Here is a 27,504-nt window from a genome sequence, read left to right on the forward strand (position 1 = left end):
CCCTTATAAAATGAAATGGCTAGGGTATCTCTCGGAAAAAAGAGAAAAAAGGCCATGAAACAAGCAGGACTGCAAAAAAATAAAGAAGATTAGAGTGCAACGTCCCGTCGACGACGAGGTCGTTAAGGACGGATTACATGCTAGAATTGCAAAAGAATGGCGTAAGAAAATCCACTGAACCTTTTCAAAGGAACCGTGCCAGAATTTTACTTGCCTAAAGCTGGTAGGCCGGAAGATGTTCTGACTCTCTGACCTCCAGAAAGCGCGTCTAGTATATTAATTAATGCACCACTTCGCTCGGTAAGGAAGATTTTCGAGAGTAAAAAATTGGACTTCACATAAGTTCGTAATTATCTGTAAATTGGCATACCTGACTATTAGCATAATTTGCGACCTTTTGGCTTGCAATCAGTCTTTCTCAGAATCACGACAAAACTATTTCTAAATAGTCAAGCGCCGGTTACGCTTCTCGAATGAGACTTAAAATGGGTCTCATTTCCATACTAGCTGCTCGCTGAAGGCGATTCTGGGGCTTGCCGGCCTCTAGGAGTGGGTTATGGAGCAAGGGGGACCGAAGCGGCTTATCTCTTCGATAAATCAACAGCATTCCTACCCAAATTGAATAGCGGATGGCGCGAAAGATTTATGCCTTAATCTCAGCTGCTCTAGAGAGAAACTTCCTCCTTTGACAAAAGGTAAAAAAGACAGGGGTCCAGTGCAGTATTTACTGGGTATTCATAACGCAAACTCTTATAACTATGCACTTGACGGAATCCACTGTCGCAATATTTCTTTGGAAAATCTTTTGCTAATAAAGAACCTTGCTTTAATTCCTTCAAAGCGGAACTGCCGAAGTTTCGGGAAAAGACAGTGAGAAGCCATTTCAGTTGTCACAACTTAGCATCAGCGTTGTCTTTATAATGGGACCTACTTAATAACTCGAGAACTGTCGTCCCGGTAATGGTGGCTTAAAGCTGAACTCCCGGTTGGAAATACACTATTTTTACTCTTATTCTCTACTACGCTTGTGTTCTTGTTAACTCCTACAAAATATTAGCTTCTGAGACATTTCGCGTTACAGAAAACAACCTATTTCCCCATCTGTCAAAAAAAAAAAAGTTCAAATGTGTGTGAAATCTTATGGGACTTAACTGCTAAGGTCACCAGTCCCTAAGCTTACACACTACTTAACCTAAATTATCCTAAGGGCAAACACACATACCCATGCCCGAGGGACGACTCGAACCTCCGCCGGGACCCTCCCATCTGTCGTTCACATTTACAGATAAACATAATGGTACTCTTAGCAGCTTCTACACTACTGGCCATTAAAATTGCTACAGCACGAAGATGAGGTGCTACAGGCGCGAAATTTAACCGACAGGAAGAAGATGCTGTGATGTGCAAATGATTAGCTTTTCAGAGCATTCACACAAGGTTGGCGCCGGTGGCGACACCTACAACGTGCTGACATGAGGAAAATTGCCAACCGATTTCTCATACACAAACAGCAGTTGATCGGCGTTGCCTGGTGAAACGTTGTTGTGATGCCTCGTGTAAGGAGGAGAAATGCGGACCATCACGTTTCCGACCTTCATAAAGGTCGGATTGTAGCCTATCGCGATTGTGGTTTATCGTATAGCGACATTGCTGCTCGCGTTGGTCGAGATCCGATGACTGTTAGCAGAATATGGAATCAGTGGGTTCATGAGGGTAATACGGAAGGCCGTGCTGGATCCCAACGGCCTCGTATCACTAGCAGTAAGGATGACAGGCATATTATCCGCATGGCTGTAGCAGATCGTGCAGCCACATCTCGATCCCTGAGACAACATATGGGGACGTTTGCAAGACAACAACCATCTGCAATAACTGTTCGACGACGTTTGCAGCAGCATGGACTATCAGCTCGTAGAGCATGGCTGCGGTTACCCTTGACGCTGCATCACAGGATCGCCTGCGATGGTGTACTCAACGACGAACCTGGGTGCACGAATGGCAAAACGTCATTTTTTCGGGTGAATCCAGGGTTTTTACATCATCATGGTGGTCGCATCCGTGTTTGGCGACATCCTGGTGAACATTGGAAGCGTGTATTCGCCATCGCCATACTGGCGCATCAACCGGCGTGATGGTATGGGGTGCCATTGGTTACACGTCTCGGTCACCTCTTGTTCGCATTGACGGCACTTTGAACAGAAGACGCTACATTTCAGATGTGTTACGACCCGTGGCTCTACCCTTCATTCGATCCCTGCGAAACCCTACATTTCAGCACGATAATGCACGACCGCATGTTGCAGGTCCTGTACGGGCCTTTCTGGATACAGAAAATGTTCGACTGCTGCCCTGGCCAGCACATTCTCCAGATCTCTCACCAATTGAAAACGTCTGGTCAATGGTGGCAGAGCAACTGGCTCGTCACAACACGTCAGTCACTATTCTTGATGACCTGTGGTATCGTGTTGAAGCTGCATGGGCAGTTGTACCTGTGCACGCCATCCAAGCTCTGTTTGACTCAATGCCCAGGCGTATCAAGGCCGTTATTACGGCCAGAGGAGGTTGTTTTCGGTACTGATTTCTCAGGATCTATGCACCCAAACTGCGTGAAAATGTAATCAGATGTCAGTTCTAGTATAATATATTTGTCCAATGAATGACCGTTTATCGTCTGTATTTCTTCTTGGTGTAGCAATTTTAATGCCAGTAGTGTAACAATAGAGCACATGCTGTCTAATGATGATGATGATGGTGGTGGTGGTGGTGGGGGTGGTGGTGGTGGTGGTGGTGGTGGTGGTGGTGTGTGTGTGTGTGTGTGTGTGTGTTAATTCAGTTAGTACTGCAGTCATGATCTCGGTCTGCAAACGTAAAAGAAGATGGACAACCCGCAGCGCTGTGGCTTCCATAACAAATAAAGAAAGATTAGGGATTAATGTGCCGTTGTCGATCACATTTTACCTGTACATTGAGATTTCAAAACGCAAATAGCATCGAAGTCCCAAAAGTAGTATGGGTTTAGCAACTTTTGATTGTTTCATTAGTTCCAGCTTTAAATTTAATATAAAATCTCACTTTTATGTTATGGCAGCGACAGAATCCAATAGGGACCGGAAATAGACCATTCACGAAATGGCAAATTTAATTAATTCTATCTTTTAAATTCCGTCTCTAAAATGACATAACTATGAAGGAGAAAAGTCATGGGTACCATCAGTCTGTGAGTTGTTTACTCACAATTTTAATATTTTAATGTTTAGAGGTGGACGTGGTCCCGAATTATAGATGCACTAGTGTTGATCAATTGTGTCTTCCAGAATGACGAGAGCACCCAGGGAACGCCACGAAAACATTCCCCAGAACATAATGGTCCCTCCTCCGACCTGGACCCTTCCGACGATTGTAGCCGTGTTTTTGCTTTCAGACGTTTCACACCGTACACGCCAATGGCCATCTGTGCGATGGAATACAATAAGTGATTTATCTGAAAACCGCTTCTGTCACCTCTCAGTGGTCGTCGAGTTGCGGTATCGTCGTGCAAATTCCGCCGTTTGTCGTCGATGAACAGCAGTCATCATCGGTGCATGAATCAGGCGCTTGCTGCAGAGGCCTTCGCTGCATAGTTTTTGAAGCTACGTTGTTGGTAGCCCTTTGGTTCTTATGCGCGGTTTTGTGTTGTGCCACGTTTTTCCAAGTTGTGCCGTTTTTCCAAGCACTGTATACTTTAGCCACGGAGCACGCAAACAGTTTACAAACTTAACTGCTTCGGAAGTGCTTCTACCCTTGGCACAAAAGCCAATGATCATGTCTTGTTAGACATCAGACAAATCGATCCGTTTCCGCACTTCGACAACGACGGCGCTGTTTTTCGCGTCCTCCCGACGCGCTTTATGCAGACTGGTCAGCAAGAACACTACGACTACCAACAAAATAGCTGGTATGAGGACCTTTGGCACGGATAACAGCGGGAGCGTGGCGTGGCATGGAAGCAATGAGATCATGGTAGGTCGCTGGAGGGAGTTGACACCACATCCTGCACACTCAAGTCACCTAATTCCCGTAAATTCTGGCGAGGGGGCGATGAGCTCTGACGCCTGATCGAACACATCCTAGATGTGTTCGATCGGGTTCAGATCTGGCCAGATGGCAGACCAGCACATCAACTGAAACTAGCCACTGTGTTTCTCGAACTACTCCATCACACTCCTGGTCTTCTAATATCGCGTGTTATCGTGCTGAAAAATGCTACTGCCATAGGAAACATTGTTATGAAGCAATGTACGTGGTCTGCAACCAGTGTACGATACTCCTTGGGCGTCATGGTGCCTTGCATGAGCTCCACTGGACCCATGGACGTCCACGTGAACGTTCTACAGAATTCGCGGACTACCTTCTCAAGAATCACTCAGTACGATCGGAAAATTGCATATTGCATATGGTGATAAAATTCTTCTGGGTGTTATACCACGTCTTGTATAAAATGCTTTAATTATAAACTTAAAATCAACGTTTCGACTTATTGCAGTGGCCTTAACTCAGGGTGTCGTGGAGGAAACGTTTTATTTCACTGGTGGGGGACGTTTTGCAAAAGATTTTGATTTTCTCAGTATCTGCTTTCACCTCTAGCTTGTGACTAAACGTACGACAACCCCAAAGTCAGGGCTTTATATTGTATCTCAAACGTAATGTCTTATGCCAAGCAACCACCGAGGTGTATCAATGAAACTGTGTCAGTGGCAATTCAAAAGTGGTCGCGAGGTCCCTAACGTGAAAACTGATAGTGCGCCTGTTACAGGAGGGAGGCCTGCTACAGGCAAGAACTTGGAATCCAGTGTGGATCCTGAATTTTAAAAACTTTAGGAGTAATGTTCTCAACAACAGCTACTGCATTTTTAGGAATATCTGCAACACCAAGAACAGCAAATGTTACTGCTACTCATTCGAGAGCAATAGGTAATCAACGTGCCACAATCTAAGCAAATACATTTAATACTCCATAGTTGCAATAGAAGGTGTTTCCAAAAGAATGACCTGATTTTGGACGTAATAATTATAAAACATGGGACGTACCGGCAAGGAAATTCCGTTGTTTGAATGGGCGCGGCCTAGAGTTTCAGAAAATCGTCGTTTGATATCAGTCGATGCGTGTTCTCAGTTTGCAGTGTGTCAAAAGTAAGATAACGTCCGCCCAACATAAGGCGTTTTGTGTGCTGTATTTTCCAGAGAGAGTCAGTGATTTCGGCCCAGGGTGCTTTTCGTCGGAGTTTCTTCATTGATCCTCTTGCACCCAAAAAACATTCGTAATTGGTATCGCCAATTTGAAGAGACAGGATGCTTGTGCAAAAGTAAGAGTCCTAGTCGACCTTGCACATCCTATGACATCGTGGAAAGAATGCGGCAAACGCCCGAGCCGAGTGCACGTAAGTCTGCTCGCCGCGCAAGCAGATAACTGGCAATGCCTCATACCACTATCTGGCGACTGTTAAGGCGTCATTTTGTCTATAAACCTTACAGACTACAATCAGTGGAAGCTCTTCGTGTTGGTGACACAACGAAACGGGATGATTTTAGGAGTGCTGCGCCAGAGGACATGGAAGACGATACATTTTTACCATTTTTACTTTTCAATGATGAAGCAACATTTCATGTTAGCGGTAAAGGAAACCGCGCATGTGGGGACTCCACGCCTCTCATGACATTACTGAGCACGAAAGAGACTCACCTGAAGGTTATTTATACCATTTATGCTGAAAAAGTATAGGGCCCTTATTTTTATAGGAAAACACAGTGACTAGAATGAGCTATTTTCAAGAGCTACAGAACTGACTTTTTCCGTAACTTCCGGAGTACTCTGATGACTTAATTCTCCAACAGGATGGAGCCCACCACACTGAGACAGCAGCGTACATCAGTTTCTCAGTGGTACTCTGCTTCATGGATAGGGCACATGGGTCCCCGGACACTACCCTGCATTCTTTGCCACCAAGCTCGCAAGACATGATATCAGGCGGTTTTTTTTTTTGTGGGGATACGTGAAGGAATGTGTGTTCATCTCCCCCTTACCTCGTGACATAGAAAAAGTGAAGAACAGAATAACAGCTGCCATAACTTGTATAAAAGTAGATAAATTGTGTAAAGTTTATGGCGAATTTAGCTATCGTCAAGATGTTCGTGCTGCTGCTGACATACACATAGAGCATTTGTTAATAGCATAGCTAAAACGTTTAAGATTTTGTGAATATTTTACAATTGATCCCCCATTTTTAGTATGTCTTTATCAATAAATATGGAATTTTGAAATCAGGTTATTCTGTTTGAAACACCTTGTACTTTACATCGTTAGATGAAGCCAAAGATGATAACACTCATAGCACCATCAATCAAGTCTCCATTTGCAGGCAAATAACTTGGCTGGTTCTGGTAGACAATATCCATTTTTGTTCTCTTAGCAACACAATTGTTTATAAATTGCTTTAAAACTAAATATCTTTGCAAACCTAAGTAGTACTCCACACTAAGAAAGGTTTTAGTTTAATCAGATTATGTATCTGTTGAAACGCACGAAGCCAGAGGCTCAGATCAAATTCTTGCAACAACGAAAAAATGATTAGCAATCACATACTGCTCGGGCAACCGCAAGTCGGCGCTGTCAGTTTACGTGCGTTGAGTAGAGTCGGTCGTACGAAAATTGGTGACGTCATAGATCCATTAGCCCCTAATATTGTCATTAAAGCTCAGGCTTTACAGAATTTGAAGTTTCCTCATTTGTGAACTTGTTCTTTATCGCAGCGGCTCACGAAATTTTGGCTGCGGCTGAAAAACCTATGGCTACCGAATATGGAAGAAGCTGAAGTTCCAGAACTATACCCCTACACTCATGAGCACTTACATCTACCTCTGTACTCCGCAAGCTACCTTAAGGTGTGTGAAGGAGTGCACTTCTGGTACCACTAACATTCCTCGCCTAACCTATTCCAATCGTATTGGTGCGTGGGAAAATGAATGTAAGCCTCCGCAAGAGCTCCAATTTATCTGATTTCCCGTCGTGGTATTTCAAGAGAATGTGTGTGGAGGATGTATGTTGTCTCGCCGCGCGGTCTATGGTGGCGTCTTGTCACGGTCCGTGCGGCTCCCCCCGTCAGAGGTTCGAGTCCTCCCTCTGGCATGGGTGTGTGTGTCGTCCTTAACGTAAGTTATTTGAAGTTAGTTTAAATAGTGTGTAAGCTTAGGGACCGATGACTTCAGCAGTGTGGTCCCGTAAGACCTTACCACAAATTTACAGATTTATGTTGTCTCAGTCTTCTTAGAATGTTCGCAGTTTGGATTTTAACAGCAAATTTCACCGAAATTTCTTTCGTGACGTTTGCCATAGGAGTGCTTACTGAACGAACCCACGCCGAAACGCACTCTCTTCTTCGATGATCTTTTCTGTCTCACCGCGCGGAGTGGCTGTGGGGTTAGAGGCGCCATGTCACTAATTGTGTGGCCCTTCCCGCCGGAGGTTCGAGTCCTCCCTCCGGCACGGGTGTGAGTGTTGTCCTTAGCGTTTAGTTTAAGAAGCGTGTAAGTCTAGGGACCGATGACCTCAGCAGTTTGGTCCCTTAGGAATTCAGACACATTTGAACATTTTTTTCTGTCTCCTCTGTTAATAATACCTGATGAGAGTCACAGACTGACGATAAATATTCGGAATAGGGTCGAACGAGCGTTTTGTGAGCGTTGTAATCATCTGATCCATTGCCTATTCATTACAGCACCTAGTCACATGGACAGTACAGGTAGTCGGCAAACCTAGCCGTCAAGAGTAAATCAAATAACTGTAAATTTTCATTAGTCACCGAGTCCTCTATCAGTTCTAAGATTTTGCTAACATTTTAAAACAGATCTTCTGAGATCTATTTTAAGACATGTTTAGATAATTTACAGTAACAGTATACTGCAGTTTAATGTCTCTCCTGCAAACAAGTCATACGGCCACGGTTTTCCAAAGGCATACAAGGAACGCATGCTAGTTTCTTAGACGCTGGAGTTCACAAGTAAACAACACGAATCAAGTGTATTATCAGGAACGGCTGCGCCTACTAAGTTAATGCTGACTATAACAGTGCGGAATAAGAAAGTGAAATTTCAACCGGACGCTGGCGGCTACTTATCTGTTACCAACGAGGTGATTTACTAGTTCATTAAATGTCTTGCATTTCCACTTAAAAAGCGAAACCTCATCTTTAGTGAGCAAGCAACTACGCTAAAAGAGCAAATCACAACGTCAGTCAGTTAAAAAAAAGTCAGCCGTGAATTAATGTTGCTAGTCACTGGAGACCCTTGGCTTACAGTAAATATGGATTAGATGTCAAGAACATAAAGCTTTTATTGAACCAACAATGCCGATATAACTTCAAAATCATCAGAGTCCTCACCTGCTAGTACGAGGGTTGCCAAGAAAGTAATGCACCGCATTTTTTTCTTCAACAATACTTTATTGAACATAATGAGAGTAACACATACGAATGAATGGTGTTTTATCTACACGACCTATTTTTCCTGGTAATCTCAATCTCATTCTAGAGCCTTCCTCCAACGCGGAACAAGGGGGTGTATGCCTTTTCGGTACCAATCCTTATCCTTGTGGTGGTGGCAGTGCGTCACTGTGTGAATCATCTCCTCATCGTCCTCAAAATGTTTTCCACGTATGGCATCCTTTAATGGCCCAAACAAGCGGAAGTCCGAGGGGGCTAGGTCAGGTGTGTCAGTTGTGACAGCCGCAGATGGTGTCTCAGACAGCTGCAAATCTTGGAGCTCCGCCGAACCACCTTCTGATGCTGTCACCCTCCGTGTCCAACGACAGACTGTATTTCTGTCGACAGCAGATGCTCCACAGACTTTCCACAAGCGTTTGTGAATATTTCCCACAGTTTCCTTTTCTACAGTGAGAAATGCAATGAGGGCAGGTTGCTTGTAACGCACGTCACCTACAGACGGCATTTTGAAATTGTCCTGCAGCTACGCTATCTGCCGGGAGTGTCACTCAGGAGACTTCAAGTAATACATACGTAACGATTCGCATTCGTAGCATCTTTTTCGTCCGAGGAAAAAATACGGTGCATTACTTTCCGGGCAACCCTCGTAGAACTAGAGGAACGAAGAGGAGGTTTTACGATCCGTTGACAATGAGATCAGTAGAGACGATTATAGAACAAAGCCATTTCAATTCATCTCTTTGGACCACTGCATGGGAAAGCTAGATTTGGTACAACAGTGACAGATCATTTCAACCATTTCATGTTACCTATGCGATACACCATTAGCTAATGGTCGCAAGCCAGATGGGTCGCAAATGCAACGTCTTCTTGACAAGAAGTAAAAAGAAATTATTGTTATAAATTTGCCTTTCGGCCCTTATCACAGCTTGTGTCTTGAAATTGCTAGTGCTCTACTAATTTCATAGCGGCCCTTAGAACAATAGATGTAAAATATTCATTGTACGAGTTGTTTTAATAACATAATCTAATCTTATGTCTTAGAGTTTGATCTTCATCCGAGCGATCTGGTCATAAACTATTGACAAATGAACTCTAAAACTATGGGAGTGAAGTAAGTGAAACAGTCCCTGTGGCCCCGTTAACATCTCAGCCGAAAGTTAATACAAATATTTTCAGTGACAGACGGCGATAAACAAACCATAACATCGCTGAAGACATTCACTGTCGCAAAACTTCTCAACAAAGATGATTATCGATAGAGTAACATCACACTTGTACATAATCACGATTCTGATTACAAAAACTGACGAGTATTATGACGAAACTAAATACACCTGCATGTAAAAATTAACGTCAAAAATGGCTTATTTTGACGTGAGTGACAGAATATGAAATTTCACAAGAAAAGATTTATTTTGATTTCTCGTGTGAAAAAGCATCATCCGATATGAAACAGTGTAACACACTGGTCATGGGACTGCATCACATTTTTCCTACTGTGCTGTAGTTCAAGTAGAAAGCACCTCTCTTTTGAATTCTCCTAATTTACAAGCAATAGCATTTCTTTGTCGTATATGTTCTGTTCACGTTGTACTATTTTCATTGACGCAGTGATCTCTTCACATATAGTGGAGCAGGTAGTTACTTTAGAGAAAGTAGCATTCTTATTAGAGATAAAAATCGAGTTTGACACAGTCCATCCTCTTTCAGTGAGGTTATTCGTTCTTCTTTTTGCCTGTAGCAGACGAAGTTCGCTGATGAGCGCTATTTGGTACCAAGACACTCGATCCAGTAGTTTTAGATACACAAAGTAGATTTGTCATGGATGTACCGTGTAAATTGATGCCCAAAATTCCCCTGGCGTTAGATGTCTGACTGGTTCGACATGATGGCAGAACGACGTAACAGCATAGGGCAACGTTATAACATTATATAAACCAGAAACAAATCCCGAGCCCGTTGGGTTTATATCAGTGTTCATATAATTCTTCCCAGTCTCCAAAAACAGAAGGTAAACAGGAACCGTGTAAATGTCACCGATGAGCACAATGTTCCTGTGATTGTATATCTGCCCGCTTCTCTCCGACATCTGCTTCTTTTACGTGCGAGTACATCCACGAGCACAGCATTTTTTTATCAGGAACGGGAGTCATTGCTCAGGATTATACCACGAAAGGAAATCCTGAAAGATTTGCAACTCTTTTTCGGTGAACGATGCGGCCACAACACGATGTACCAGGCCGTGCGCTGGCACAAAGTTTTGAGTTACACAGGCGATGAATTTTGTCGACCTCGCTCGCGGATCCCACAAACGCAGCGTTCGCCTGTGTTATTTGTAACTCCTGATCACGTAATCCGCGCATTGAATATTTCGCCCATTATTCATTAGGAGCCCGTGTGGGAGGGCAGTCGCTTGTTCCGCATTTACCAAATGGCGAACCCGGCGCAACGGAACAAAAGCACACTGCGCGCCGAACCATATTATACGAGCGCCTGTCAGGGCCCGGACACGTCCGCGCAGCCATCGACAACTAGGCGCCAACTGCAGCGTGCGGCGGCATCGCAGGGTTCGCCGCGGGCTGATTGAAATAACACCAAATCACGGAGGGCGGCAGTGATTAGCGAGGCCGCCGGCCGGAAATTACCGGACAATGCGCCAGAATTAGAAAAAAAGTTGCGCAGTTGTCAGAAATGTCATGTTAGGCAGGGTACGAAAAAGGAAAACAATGCGCGTTTAGGGATACAAGGGCGACACAGCCAGTCGGGGCTACATGAAAATTATTGGAGTGCGTTGATTCAGAGAGGCTGAAAAGCCGCCCTTGCCTGGTGATTGGGGTTATAGTCTCACTGATGAGGCTGTAAGAAGAACACTTATCGTGAAATCGCAATAGATAGAACGCAGATGATTGAAGGTGAACTTTGTCTACATCCTTCGTAGAAGCTTTCCATCCCAGCGAGTCGAGAGCTCGCACGATCATGTTTGGCGGTGTAAATGTGGGGTGGGAGGCAGTGCGTAAGTCGTCTAGGGAACAGGAGGTGAAAGTGCTTGTGTTGTTTAAGAGAACGAAGAAATATGTGTAGGTTCGATTCTTTTAGGCGAACAATGTAACCAGAAAAACTCGAGAACAATGAAACAACATGCCAAACAGTAGTAAAATGCCAATTTTTTCCTTTTTGTATGCTGTATCCATCAGCTAACTGTTGCAGACGACACTGAACAACAAAGTAAATTAATGACTCTGAGCACTATGGGACTTAACATCTGAGGTCATCTGTCCCCTAGAACGTAGAACTACTTAACCCTAACTAATCTAAGGACATCACACACATCCATTCCCGAGGCAGGATTCGAACCTGCGACCGTAGCGCTCGCGCGGTTCCACACTGAAGCGCCTAGAACCGCTCGGCCACTCCGGCCGGCCAAGTAAATTAATACGAGGCTGAGCAGATGCCCCATGGTACACAAAACAGATCACGTCACTATTGAAGATGCAACGAGAAAAGCCTTGCATTCTGGGAATCTTACGAGGTGGGACCGACGGATGGATTCGGAAAAGTTCAAATACGGGGCAGATCGTTTTGCGTTCTCGTGAAATAAGGGGGAGAGTGTCACGGACATGATAAGCGAGCTCAGGCGGCAGTCATTAAAACCAAGCCGTTTTCCGTTGGGAATTTCAAACTTTCTCTTTCGAATGAGAAAATATGTTTTTTTTTTTTACTCCTCCTACTTTGGGAGAACAGACCAACCATCGTAATAAAATAGCAAACATCAGAGTTTGCATGGAAAGGTTTAATTTTAGTATTTTATCTATCCCCATAAACTGTAATCGGTTATAACGAAATAATAAGCAACCAGTTGCGTAAAAGAAATTCAATTTATTTACCGATTTCAGGCACTTAGTGCCCTTCTTCAGGAGGTTACACCAATTGCATTATTTGCGAGTGTCAACAATATCTGGGACTTGTCGTCTTACGTCCCGATTACTCAAAATCACCTGTAACACGTAGTAGGTGGGTAGGGCACAAAAACAGACACTTTACGATGATTTAACATATTATTTCATAGCTCGTGAATTTGTGTGGCAGCTTGTTCACATAAAAAAATGTAGCCTCCGCACGTTTCTACATTGTCTGTAACGGCGATACGCACTTTTGCTTACTTCTCCTTTGTTCACGCACGCACTGCTTTCCCATCCGCAATCAAACACCGGAAATCTGCTGTCCTCACTAGCTCTCAACTAGCTGGGATGGAAAGTATGAACGAAGGGTACCTACGAGATCGGATGCAGATTCTTTGAAAGAGTAGCATGAGAGAGATTACCAACCTGACCGTCTATAATGAAGCAACTTCACATAAAATGCATTCTTGTTACGGAGAGCCTGTCTTTTTGCTGGCCTAACCTCTCTGCCAGCAGTCCAAGAACGAACAAACTGTAGGGTGTGCACGAACGATGGAAAATGGCTAATGCGTTCTCTTCACAGACAGTAATAGAATACAGTGAGACACGGCCAGTTATTTGATCTTTCCGTCATGCTCTCGTAATCGCACACTGAATGCTGGCAATGCGTGGGATGTTATAGGTGGAAAGCCAATTTTTGATCATGACGTTGACTTGAAAATCGATACGAAAGCAAGTGACTGCGACTGTGTCCCGAATATAGATATTTTTCCTCATTGTAAACTATAATAAACATAGTATTATGAGAACGTAGTTGTTACTAAAGGCACAATAAAACAAAAAGCGTCGTCGACCATTTAATTCGCACGCAAAATCGAGTGTGGCAGATGGAGTCAACAGAATACTAATATTGGCTGCTGCGCCCTAAAAGACATTCTTCAAGTGTCTTCTGAGATCCATGTCTTATATTCTCATCATCATCATTTAATACTGATTATGCCTTTCAGCGTTCAGTCTGGAGCATAGCCCCCCTTATAAAATTCCTCCATGATCCCCTATTCAGTGCTAACATTTGTGCCTCTTCTGATGTTAAACCTATTACTTCAAAATCATTCTTAACCGAATCCAGGTACCTTCTCCTTGGTCTGCCCCGACTCCTCCTACCCTCTACTGCTGAACCCATGAGTCTCTTGGGTAACCTTGCTTCTCCCATGCGTGTAACATGACCCCACCATCTTAGCCTGTTCGCCCTGACTGCTACATCTATAGAGTTCATTCCCAGTTTTTCTTTGATTTCCTCATTGTGGACACCCTCCTGCCATTGTTCCCATCTACTAGTACCTGCAATCATCCTAGCTACTTTCATATCCGTAACCTCAACCTTATTGATAAGGTAACCTGAATCCACCCAGCTTTCGCTCCCATACAACAAAGTTGGTCGAAAGATTGAACGGTGCACAAATAGCTTAGTCTTGGTACTGACTTCCTTCTTGCAGAAGAGAGTAGATCGTAGCTGAGCGCACACTGCATTAGCCTTGCTACACCTCGCTTCCAGTTCTTTCACTTTGTTGCCATCCTGTGAGAATATGCATCCTAAGTACTTGAAACCGTCCACCTGTTCTAACTTTGTTCCTCCTATTTGGCACTCAATCCGTTTATATTTCTTTCCCACTGACATTACTTTCGTTTTGGAGATGCTAATCTTCATACCATAGTCCTTACATTTCTGATCTAGCTCTGAAATATTACTCTGCAAACTTTCAATCGAATCTGCCATCACAACTAAGTCATCCGCATATGCAAGACTGCTTATTTTGTGTTCACATATCTTAATCTCACCCAGCCAGTCTATTGTTTTCAACATATGATCCATAAATAATATGAACAACAGTGGAGACAGGTTGCAGCCTTGTCTTACCCCTGAAACTACTCTGAACCATGAACTCAGTTTACCGTCAACTCTAACTGCTGCCTGACTATCCATGTAAAGACCTTTAATTGCTTGCAAAAGTTTGCCTCCTATTCCACAATCTCGTAGAACAGACAATAACTTCCTCCTAGGAACCCGGTCATATGCCTTTTCTAGATCTATAAAGCATAGATACAATTCCCTGTTCCACTCATAACACTTCTCCATTATTTGTCGTAAGCTAAAGATTTGGTCCTGACAACCTCTAAGAGGCCTAAACCCACACTGATTTTCATCCAATTGCTCCTCAACTAATACTCGCACTTTCCTTTCAACAATACCTGAGAAGATTTTACCCACAACGCTGATTAAAGAGATACCTCTGTAGTTGTTACAATCTTTTCTGTTTCCATGTTTAAAGATTGGTGTGATTACTGCTTTTGTCCAGTCTGATGGAACCTGTCCCGACTCCCAGGCCATTTCAATTATCCTGTGTAGCCATTTAAGACCTGACATTCCACTGTACTTGATGAGTTCCGACTTAATTTCATCCACCCCAGCCGCTTTATTGCACTGCAATCTATTGACCATTTTCTCCACTTCCTCAAACGTGATCCTATTTCCATCATCATTCCTATCCCATTCTACCTCGAAATCTGAAACATTACTGATCGTATTTTCACCTACATTGAGCAACTCTTCAAAATATTCCCTCCATCTGCCCAAGGCATCCACAGGATTCACCAGCAGTTTTCCTGACCTGTCCAAAATACTTGTCATTTCCTTCTTACCTCCCTTTCGAAGACTGCTAATTACACTCCAGAATGGTTTTCCAGCAGCTTGACCCAATGTCTCCAACCTGTTTCCCAAGTCTTCCCAAGATTTCTTCTTGGATGCTGCAATTATCTGTTTGGCTTTGTTTCTTTCTTCAACATAACTTTCTCTGTCTACCTGAGTTCTAGTATGTAGCCATTTTTTATACGCCTTCTTTTTCCTTTTACAGGCTGCCTTGACTGTGTCATTCCACCAAGCTGTTTGCTTCCTCCTACTTTTACACACTACTGTTCCAAGACATTCTTTAGCCACTTCTAGTACTGTGTCCCTGTACCTTGTCCATTCCTTTTCCAATGACTGTAATTGACTACATTCAACTAACTGGTACCTTTCTGAGATCGCTGTTATGTACTTGTGCCTGATTTCCTTATCCTGAAGTTTCTCCACTCTTATCCTCCTACATATGGACCTGACCTCCTGCACTTTCGGCCTCGCAATCCCAATTTCACTCCAGATTAAATAATGATCAGTGTCATCAAAGAATCCCCTGAATACACGTGTGTCCCTCACAGCCTTCCTGAATTCCTGATCTGTTATTATATAGTCAATGACAGATCTGGTTCCCCTGCTTTCCCAAGTATACCGGTGAATGTTCTTATGTTTAAAAAAGGAGTTTGTGATTACTAAGCCCATACTGGCACAGAAATCCAAGAGTTGCTGCCCGTTCCTGTTGGCCTCCATATCCTCTCCAAATTTACCCATAACCTTTTCGTACCCTTCTGTTCGATTTCCAATCCTGGCGTTAAAATCACCCATGAGCAGAACACTGTCCTTGTCCTTTACTCTAACAACTACATCACTGAGTGCCTCATAAAAACTATCCATCTTATCTTGATCAGTCCCTTCACAATGCGAATATACTGACACAATCCTAATTTTCTTGCTAGACACTGTCAAATCTATCCACATCAGTCGTTCGTTTACATACCTTATTGCAACTACGCTGGGTTCCATTTCTTTCCTGATGTAAAGCCCTACACCCCATTGTGCTATTCCTGCTTTGACTCCTGACAAGTAGACCTTGTATTCTCCCACTTCTTCTTCTTTCTCACCCCTTACCCGAATGTCACTAACAGCTAAAACGTCCAGCCCCATCTTACTTGCAGCCTCTGCCAGCTCTACCTTCTTCCAAGAGTAGCCCCCATTGATATTAATAGCTCCCCATCTCATTACCATTTGTTTGCCAAGTCGTATCTTAGGAGTCCCTGGTTTGTCAGTTAGAGGTGGGACTCCGTCACCTCCAAAGGTCCGAGGCCTTTTGCTCTGATTGTTGCCAGCATCATATTTAAAGTACCAGGGAAGCAGGTTGCTAGCCTTACTTGCCCCGAGTCCCATTGGGTTTTACCCCTAACGGCTGAGGGACTAACCGGTGGATTTGGTAGTCTTTGCCGTATGAGCACAAAGGTGACCACGACTCAGAATATGTCCGAGATGCCCAGCCTTATTCCAAAGTAACTGGTATCCCGACTGCCGGGACCACTTACTTGGCCACTCATACGTTGCCCGTGGTTCATGAACTAGGACATGACTACAGGAACCCACACCATGAACCATGTCTTATATCCAACAAATATTTCTTGAATGACATATTTCTCGCAGACACAGTCTAACTGAATCAGTATTAAATTCCTGTACAAGTGATCTTTTTTTGGAGTAACACTTTGTCAACAGTCACACTTCAAGAGCTTCATTATTAACAGTGTTTACACACAAAGGTCATAGTACAAGTACATACGAAGCGTCACACCCTGAAAAACCAAACAACTGTCAAACAGTTGTCTGGGTGTAGTGTTATTCATATGAAAACGTGCGAAATTTTTCTAAGTGTTTGAGAATCGTGTAACTGAGGCCGTACTTGGGTACCAGGCCCGTGTTCGCCTAGTCATATGGGGGAAACAGCCTAAAAACCACACGCAGGCCCGCCGGACATCGAACCTCTTCCTTAGTCCGCCCGGAGGGTTCGATTCGGGGCAGTCACACCTGTCCGAATCCTGGAAGCCTGACTCTGACACACACGGCTATTCGCGCAGCTCGGAATTGTTTTTCCCATGACATCTGTAAGAGAGCTCTGTTAATTCTGCATATATTATCCCTAGCAGGTTGTTATAGCTGTACCTCGAAACGTCTCTACAGAATCCTGGTGCAGCTGCAGCGATTTTCTGTTCGTGGAGATAATATTAAAATAATATTCAAGTACTGAATTTCTATCGGGTACTACACATCTCCCCATCACCGACATAAATACACTGAGACAAGTAAATACGATCGGGAGAGAGGAAGGTGAGGGTAGAGTCTAAGGGCCGTTGGATCATGAAACTGGGATAACCATATACTTGTAATAGATTCTCTTCCGAAAGAATTTATGGATCCGCTACAAGTATGATGACGCCAGCCTGCCAGGAGCACCATTATAAAGGGAAGGAAGTATCTAAGAAATAAAATAATCGAGATGCGCTTCAAACGACAATTAATGGACGCTCGAGGGCCAAAACAGCACAAGACAGACATTTCTCCGTACCAGAAAAAGGAGGCAAGATGTGGATTTGACATCCAATCGACGACGAGGTCACTAGAGACGGAACAAAAACTGGAAATGGATAAAGATAGGGAAGGAAATCGGCCGAACCCTTTTCAAAACAAGCATTCCGTCATAGAAGTTAAGCAATTTAGGGATAGTCAGATGGGAACGTGATACACGTAGTAAGTCCCCCCCCCCCCCCCCCCCCCCCCCCCCCGACATAAGAAAACAAGCAACCGCCATTTTAAAGTCTTTTAAACTATACCATCCCGGCGCTGTTTGTAAGTTGAATCAGATAATTGCTTGAGTCTACTCAATTCTGCCGGAGAGGACAGGTCTGTTTACAATGGACATTGTTTTCTCGTCTGCTAACGAGATAATCATTTATACAAGGAGGAATTTTAAGTGGACATTCTCAATTTAGGTCTATTACGTCAGGGGACAACAAAAGACAAATATACAGACTACTAGATTTAGAGTATAACGGACTGTCCACAGTAAGTTACCAGTTTCGAAAAACTTGCTGGATGGTGGAGGAAGTAGTACCAATACTTCTTTGACCTTACGTAAACCAGGAAACATATAGCGATGAAAACCGATACTTCTTCCAGCGAGGCTACGAGTACTTTATTCGTAAGTAGCAGTCCGTGGAAACCAGCAGAAAGAAATTAATTTTATCAGGGTGACTGGATACGGAATCGAATCCAGTGTTCGTCAATACGGGTCTAGAGACTTAACAACAGTGTCATCTCGTTCAGTGACATTCTCTAAGAACCGTAAGTTTTCTTGCAGTTTGATTCGTTAATAGATAACAGTTCTATTAAGCTTCATATGCATGCAAATTTTCACGTCTTTGTGATCTCATGAGTATGCCAGCTTAGTGTCTACAAATAATAGTATTTCGTGGTCGAAGGAAGTTAATGACTAAATTGTTCTCAAAGTAAGCTGCCCATTTGGTATCTGTTACTAAAAAATTGATTCTGAGTAATTTGCTGTCGAATTTGTTTGGTATCCGATATTTGGACTGCAGTGATGGACGAACTTACTCCCAAGGTTCACGTGTCACAGTATTACAGTTCTAACCATGTACCTAAGTGACACATGCACTATTTACCTCCTACCCTTATTACTTCTCATTACACATAAAATAAAACTATGAGAAAGGTCTTTTAAAATTATAAACAGCTCACAATGAACACCGAATTTACTGTGCTTTAACTTCAGAGAAATTGTCGCTGCGTCGTGTGTGGCTCATTCACTGCATATTACCACTTCACAGTTGAGTTAGCCATTACTTTCATGTTCAGTACGGTCGTCATAATATATTGTAGGTTCATTCAGCGAATAAGAAAATAATGTTAATCCATAAATATTACCCATTGGTGCCCGACTGTGGACATCGCCCTGGTCCGTGGCCCAATAGGTATGTGCAACTAGGCTCGACTAACTCGTTCACGAGCGCCAAATCGGCGGGCTCCAGAACCATACCTGTGTGGTATGACAACATCCCCATACCATCTGGGCTGCTCCGGCTTGTCAAGAATAAGTAAGGGTCGATTCGGTATATAAACTGCAGTATCGAAACCTCTACCATTACAACAATTACACTTTGTTCTCATTTGAGACAAAACTCTCGAAAACATTAACTGATATCGGCTTACACTGCTGCTTTCATTTTACGGTTTTGCTGATGGCCAGTGTATGCCGATGACGGTTATTGTTTTAATGATTTTATGACAGTGTCAGAAGAAAATGAAGTATTAACAGGTTGCTGTATGTTTCATTCTTCTTACATTCGTTCGTTTTCAGCAAAGGAAAAATGTTGCTATTAGTCTTTCGTGTTTTATCGGGAGATGAATTCTAAGACCTAATAATGGACGTATGTACGGAATGTGACTATAAAGTTATGCCACAAAACATGATTACGCCAAAGTTGAATGACTAAAAGCTGTGAAACGTCAAGCCTTCTCAGTCGAATGCGGCATCTTTGTAGACAAATCAGCGCGCCTAAAATTCTCTACGATCGAACAAAGAGAAGCTCGTGCTTGTACTGACACTTTCAACAACGTTGAAAATGATCCTAATTTCTTGGAAAGAGCGTTAACATGTGGCGAATGTTCATTTAGAAACTAACCGCCATTCCATGCACTCAAAGGGCTCAATTTCACCGAAAGTTCGAATGAGCAAAACAAGATTCAAAGCGATGATGATTGCTTTTTATCGCTATTCATGGAATTTTGTATCTTCAGTGGGATCCTGAAAGTCAGAATATTAATCAACATTACTACCTTGAGATTCTTGCTTAACTTCGTGTGAAAATAATAAAATAAAGATCCGAATCGTTGAAGAACAAGTCATGGGTTCTGCATCAAGAAAACGCCCCGGCTCATACAGCATTTTCTAAGAGGTTCCTAGCGAAGTACAGTAAAAATTCGCATGGAGCGTTTTGAGGATAGAACAGAGGAGTATATTGAGGCTGACAATTAATTGCCGGCGGCTGTGGCCGAGCAGTTCTAGGCGCTTCAGTCTGGAACCGCGCGACCGCTACGGTCGCAGGTTCGGATCCTGCCTCGCACATGAATGAGTGTGATGCCCTTAGGCTAGTTAGGTTTAAGTAGTTCTAAGTTCTAGGGAACTGATGACCTCAGATGTTGAGTCCCATAGTGCTCAGAGCCATTTGAACCATTTGAACAGTTAAATATGCATGTTTTTGAAATAATATGGTTTAAAGCAACAGTGCTGTTACTTTGTAGACACACTTTGTACAATGTGGTGTACATAGATTCATTCTTCCAAAAATATGAAGAAGCTTTCCATGCTGAATTACCATGTTAAATTAATGTAATCTATTCCTCCTGTGTGTGTGTATGTACTGGACTAAAGTAGATTACGTTCTCAGTCTTTTGCCTACGTCCATTAAATGATAATAACAATAAATAACCACTCTCCTGGACGGAGTCTTATTGCCAGCTTATTCCGCTCCTTTTCCTTCTGACAGTTTTGGTAATGGTCCCAGAAACAATCAAAGAAAATGCACACTAAATGCATGAATGAAAGCAAAAAGTTCGTCGTTCCATGGTCGTGCCGGATATAGCGCATCCGTTGCGTTTGTTTTGTTGATTTTGTTCTATTTGGTTGGATCAGTTAAAAAAGGGTAGGGCTTAGAGGTGTTACTTTAACAAGTCGGTGTCCGGTACGACCTTTGGAGATTCAGTGAACGACTTATCCACCCACGAGGCAAAATACGGCGCATAAAACCTTGCCTAGTGTACTACCTTAAGTATAATTCCCCCCTTTCCCGTAGCGAGTCTGTTCGGGTTTGTAACTGGAAGCACAAAGAAGTACCCGAGGGCAAATTAATACACCCCTTTCGCCGTTTCTTCCAGACAAATACTGGCCCATGAATTGCAGTAGGACAGGCGACAGAGAAAATAAATAAATCGCCAGGTCCTGATGGGATTCCAATTCGGTTTTACAGAGAGTACTCTGCTGCATTGGTTCCTTACTTAGCTTGCATTTATCGCGAATCTCTTGCCCAACGTAAAGTCCCGAGTGACTGGAAAAAAGCGCAGGTGACGCCTGTATGCAAGAAGGGTAGAAGGACGGATCCTCAGAATTATAGACCAATATCCTTAACATCGGTTTGTTGCAGGATTCTCGAACATATTCTCAGATCGAATATAATGAATTTCCTTGAGACAGAGAAGTTGCTGTCCATGCATCAGCACGGGTTTAGAAAGCATCGCTCCTGCGAAACGCAACTCGCCCTTTTTTCACATGATATCTTGCGAACCATGGATGAAGGGTATCAGACGGATGCCATATTCTTTGACTTCTGGAAAACATTTGACTCGGTGCCCCACTGTAGACTGCTAACTAAGGTACGAGCATATGGGATTGGTCCCCAAGCGAGTGAGTGGCTCGAAGACTTCTTAAGTAATAGAACCCAGCACGTTGTCCTCGATGGTGAGAGTTCATCGGAGGTGAGGATATGATCTGGAGTGCCCCAGGCAAGTGTGATAGGTTCGCTGTTGTTTCTATCTACATAAATGATATTTTGGATGGGGTGGATAGCAATGTGCGGCTGCTTGCTGATGATGCTGTGGTGTACGGGAAGGTGTCGTCGTTGAGTGACTGTAGGAGGATACAAGGTGACTTGGACAAGATTTGTGAGTGGTGTAAAGAATGGCAGCTAACTCTAAATATAGATAAATGTAAATTAATGCAGATGAATAGGAAAAAGAATCGTTTAATGTTTGAATACTCCATTAGTAGTGTAGCGCTTGACACAGTCACGTCGATTCAATATTTGGGCGTAACATTGCAGAGCGATATGAAGTGGGACAAGCATGTTATGGCAGTTGTGGGGAAGCCGGATAGTCGGCTTCGATCCGTTGGTAGAATTTTGGAAAGAAGTGGTTCATCTGTAAAGGAGACCGCTTATAGAACGCTGGTGCGACGTATTCGTGAGTACTGCTCGAGCCTTTGGGATCCCTATCAGGTCGGACTGAGGGAGGACATAGAAGCAATTCAGAGGCGAGCTGCTAGATTTGTTACTGGTAGGTTTGATCATCACGCGAGTGTTATGGAAATGCTTCAGGAACTCGGGTGGGAGTCTCTAGGGGAAAGGAGGCGTTCTTTTCGTGAATCGCTACTGAGGAAATTTAAAGAACCAGCATTTGAGGCTGACTGCAGTACAATTTTACTGCCACCAACTTATATTTTGCGGAAAGACCACAAAGATAAGATGAGAGAGACTAGGGTTCGTACAGAGGCATATAGGCAGTCATTTTTCCCTCGTTCTCTTTGGGAGTGGAACAGCGAGATAAGATGCTAGTTGTAGTACGAGGTACGCTCCGCCACGCACTGTATGGTGGATTGCGGAGTATCTATGTTGTAGAGGGGGCCGGGGGGGGGGGGGGAAGGGTTGAGAAGGGGAAGGTGCGCCTGTCAATAGAGACAGAACGTGTAAACAAAGTGGGAGAAAGGCAAAAAGTAATACAGTGGTCAGGTATTGGCTGTAGAAAGAGTATCGGTTGGATTTTCGAGTTGTGTGTGTGTGTGTGTGTGTGTGTGTGTGTGCTTGCATGTGTGTATGTAGAGAGAGAGAGAGAGAGAGAGAGAGAAGAGAAAGAGTTGTGTGTTGGGCGTGCAAACCGTTGGCCTGCTCCTAACGAGATGCTTAGTGCCGCTAAATTGCGCTAATCAGCGGTTCCTGCGCGGCCACCCCGGCTTTTTCCGGCGCGCAGTCTATCGCGCGTAATGACGGCGGAGCACCCCGCCCACGCCGGCACTGCCGCTCGCAGTTTTCACTGGCTGCGGCGGGGCTGTGGCGAGCGAGGAGGGCGCGCCCGGTTATCAGTGGCAACGATTCACCGCAGCCGGCGACGCGACAACTGCGCCGCTCCGACGAGGCGTGTGCGCAAACATTCGCCCCCGCCGCCGGCCCCTACCGCCGCTACCACCACTCTGTGGGAACACAGCGCAGTGCATCGGACCAGAAGGCTGCGCTGGTAGCGATTGCGCGACACGAGCCGTTATGATACAAAAATGTTCCTCCGCACTTGACTGCTAGCTCTACTGGCAGTTCGCTTTTTAGAACAAGAACGCAGAGCAAGCCCCATACGTACACAAGCATTTTATCCTGAAGAAAATATAGGCCACAGCTGAAACAAGTTGACACAAAATAACGAAAGTAAGAGATGGGTAAAAACATTTCCGTCGAATGTCATGTAAATTCAACATATTATTGAAAACACAGTTCCAGACAAAAAAGTTGTGTTCGAATTTGGAACACGTCTGAAATATATGGATTTGATTTGTCAGTGTGATACAGCACAGGTAATGTCAATACAGAGTTTAGTTACTTAAAGTACACTACTGGCCATTAAAAGTGCTACGCCATGAAGATGACATGCTACAGACCGACAGGAAGAAGATGCTGTGATATGCAAATGATTAGCGTTTCAGAGCATTCACACAAGGTTGGCGCCGGTGGCGATACCTACAACGTGCTGACATGAGGAAAGTTTCCAACCGATTTCTCACACACAAACAGCAGTTTACCGGCGTTGCCTGGTGAAACGTTGTTGTGATGCCTCGTGTAAGGAGGAGAAATGCGTACCATCACGTTTCCGCCTTTGATAAAGGTCGGATTGTAGCCTATCGCGATCGTGGTTTATCATATCGCGACATTGCTGCTCGCGTTGGTCAAGATCCAATGGCTGTTAGCAGAATATAGAATCGGTGGATTCAGGAGGGTAATACGGAACGCCGTGCTGGATCCCAACGGCCTCGTATCACTAGCAGTCGAGATGACAGGCATCTTATCTGCATGGCTGTAACGGATCGTGCAGCCACGTCTCGATCCCTGAGTCAACAGATGGGGACGTTTGCAAGACAACAACTATCTGCACGAACAGTTCGACGACGTTTGCAGCAGCATGGGCTATCAACTCGGAGACCATGGCTGCGTTTACCCTTGACGCTGCATCACAGACAGGAGCGCCTGCGATGGTGTACTAAACGACGAACCTGGGTGCACGAATGACAAAACGTCATTTTTTCGGACATTTGGCGACATCGCGGTGAACGCACATTGGAAGCGTGCATTCGTCATCGCCATACTGACATATCACCCGGCGTTATGGTATGGGGTGCCATTGGTTACACGTCTCGGTCACCTCTTATTCGCACTCACGGCACTTTGAACAGTGGACGTTACATTTAGATGTGTTACGACTCGTGGCTCTACCCTTCATTCGATCCCTGCGAAACCCTACATTTCAGCAGAATAATGCACGACCGCATGTTGCAGGTCCTGTACGCGCATTTCTGTATACAGAAAATGTTCGACTGCTGCCCTGGCCAGCACATTCTCCAGATCTCTCGCCAATTCTAAGCGTCTGCTCAATGGTGTCCGAGCAACTGGCTCGTCACAATACGCCAGTGACTACTCTTGATGAACTGTCTTATCGTGTTGAAGCTGCATGGGCAGCTGTACCTGTACACGCCATTCAAGCTCTGACTCAATGCCCAGGCGTATCAAGGCCGTTATTACGGCCAGAGGTGGTTGTTCTGGGTACTGATTTCTCAGGATCTATGCACCCAAATTGCGTGAAAATGTAATCACATGTCAGTTCTAGTGTAATATATTTGTCCAATGAATACACGTTTATCATCTGCATTTCTTCTTGGTGTAGCAATTTTAATGCCAGTAGTGTAACAATAGAGCACATGCTGTCTAATGATGATGATGATGATGATGATGGTGGTGGTGGTGGTGGGGGTGGTGGTGGTGGTGGTGGTGGTGTGTGTGTGTGTGTGTGTGTGTGTGTGTGTGTGTGTGTGTGTTAATTCAGTTAGTACTGCAGTCATGATCTCGGTTTGCAAACGTAAAAGAAGATGGACAACCCGCAGCGCTGTGGCTTCCATAACAAATAAAGAAAGATTAGGGATTAATGTGCCGTTGTCGTCTCCCGAGGATATCCAAAATGTGATTAGATTCCAGTCGAGATATGAAGGTGGTGACAATATGAGATGAATAGTTCCTTGATTTATTTATTTCACGTGATTTACAGGGGGTGGGCAAAAGTACGGAAGCACCAAAAACACAACACCTCGCCATGCCTAATACTGCATAGGAAAACTGTTGGCATTCAAAGAAGCTTCCAGTCGCCTCGGAACGGATAAACACAGGCCCTGTATAATTTTCAAGGGAATCATATACTGTTCTTCCTGCAAAATAATGGCAAACTCAGGTAACGATCATTTAGGTGGATAGTGAACACGCACCTTCCTCTCCACAGCAGACCATAGATCACAAAGGCTCAATAAAAAAAAAAAGGTTGAAATGGCTCTGAGCACTATGGGACTTAACATCTTAGGTCATCAGTCCCCTAGAACTTAGAACTACTTAAACCTAACTAACCTAAGGACATTACACACATCCATGCCCGAGGCAGGATTTGAACCTGCGACCGAAGCAGTCCCGCGGTTCCTGACTGCAGCGCCTAGAACCGCACGGCAAAGGCTCAATAATAATGAGTTCTGGTCACATTGGAAAGTTCACCCCTATGATAATACAAGAAGTTCCGGAAGACGAGAATTGCCTGGACAAGGGCACTGTCGTCCACGAACATAGTATAACCATTGGAGAAGAGAAATATACCATAGAATGACCTCATCACATAATCTTTGGCAGAATACGACCTTGCGGAGTAACAATGGAATCCGATGTCAGTCGATTTTCTTGACGCATCGCTCGAACAGCAGTAATATTTTCATCTGTAACAGCCGTTGGAGCCATTCACGAAATTCGTCATGCGAAATTATCTCTTATTCTGGAGGTTTTTCACGAACTTTTTCAAAAAAATTGCTGTAGACAGACATTTGTGTACCAGTCCGCAGTAGCGGCACTTCTGTCTACTGATGCAATGCAATATAGCTCACCAGATCTCTCTGAAGTCGCTATACCAGTCATAAACTTTTGTGTTAGATGTGGTTTATTCGCCAACTGCATTTCTGAGCCATTCTTAGCGTTGTTTAGGCCTTAATAGAGATTTAAAATAGTAAAGAAAATCATAATCCCGAAATGTTATGGAGTCACATTCGTTTCTCAAATGGTTCAAATGGCTCTAAGCAATATGGGACTTAACAGATGAGGTCATCAGTCCCCTAGAACTTAGAACTACTTAAACCTAACTAACCTAAGGACATCACACACATCCATGCCCGAGGCAGGATTCGAACCTGCAACCGTAGCGGTCGGGCGGTTCGAGACTGAAGCGCCTAGAACCGCTCGGCCACAGCGGCCGACCCATTCGTTTTTCGGTGCATAAAAAAATCTTTTAATTACGATGATTAACAACTTATTAGAGCAAATCGAACAAACTACATGACAGTCTACTCGCAAAACATTAGTAAGTAGTTGTCAAATACAAACAAACTTCGTTTGTCTTTGACATTACAAAAATTTTCAGAGTACGGCTTGTATTATCTCCGTAGTGTAAGCTGAGCGTCCGACGTCTTACAAAGGATTCGACGCTGTTGGAAGATGCACGTCTCAGCAGAGTGGAAGCATCCGCTATTAGGTGGAACAAAGTGGATGAATGGCTGTGTGGCGCCGGAAGGCGGCTGAGCGTCCCCGGAGCGTTAGCGGCCCTCCGGTGGCCGTCGTGAAAAATGCGGGGGCGGTGTCTGCGGCCGGCTGCCGCTGATGGCCTTCCCGTGTCGGAGGCGGCACTGCGGGGGCTGGGCCCGCAGCCCCACGCGCCGGCGCTGCCCTGCCCGGCTTCCGTAAGCACGGGGGCGAGGGCGACGGCCAGCCTGCATGATGCCTCGACTGTCTCAGCTCACATTCTGTGGTCTGTGTACTTGTTTTTCGCGCTCATCTAGAACAGTATCCATTAAAGAGGTAATCACAGCGAGGAAAGTTTTATCACGTTCCATTCCGTATGGAACCCATCAGTAGCGTATCTGCGCAGCCGGCCGAAGCGGCCGAACAGTTCTAGGCGCTACAGTCTGCAACCGCGCGACCGCTGGGGTCGCAGGTTCGAATCCTGCCTCGGGCATGGTTGTGTGTGCTGTCCTTAGGTTAGTTAGGTTTAAGTAGTTCTGAGTTCTAGGGGACTGATGACCTCAGATGTTAAGTCCCATAGTGCTCAGAGCCATTTTGAACCATTCTGTGCATTGATATGAAGTATCTCTGCATTTATTACTTACGTCTGTGCGAATCTGAACTCACTGGAGATAATGTTAGTCATCCCATTAAAAAAGCACAGTAGTCCCAACGGAGCGATGTAGACGGCCTTGTGACCCTCCACCGCTGGTATAAATTATGTCAGAAAAGTGCTGTAGTTTTTGGAC

General features: G+C 44.3%; 1 protein-coding gene across 1 annotated transcript in view; it reads right to left on the reverse strand.

The window, feature by feature from the left end:
* The window catches only part of LOC124799002 (Down syndrome cell adhesion molecule-like protein Dscam2), a 126,932-nt gene extending 99,962 nt beyond the window's left edge, over positions 1-26,970 (reverse strand). Inside the window, exon 1 of the mRNA XM_047262538.1 lies at positions 26,799-26,970. Within this exon, the coding sequence (XP_047118494.1) occupies positions 26,799-26,970 (172 nt within the window). The remainder of the gene's footprint in view (positions 1-26,798) is intronic.
* Between the last annotated feature and the right edge of the window lie 534 nt (positions 26,971-27,504).

The sequence above is a fragment of the Schistocerca piceifrons genome, chromosome 5 (assembly GCF_021461385.2).
Source record: "Schistocerca piceifrons isolate TAMUIC-IGC-003096 chromosome 5, iqSchPice1.1, whole genome shotgun sequence".
NCBI classification, from domain to species: domain Eukaryota; kingdom Metazoa; phylum Arthropoda; class Insecta; order Orthoptera; family Acrididae; genus Schistocerca; species Schistocerca piceifrons.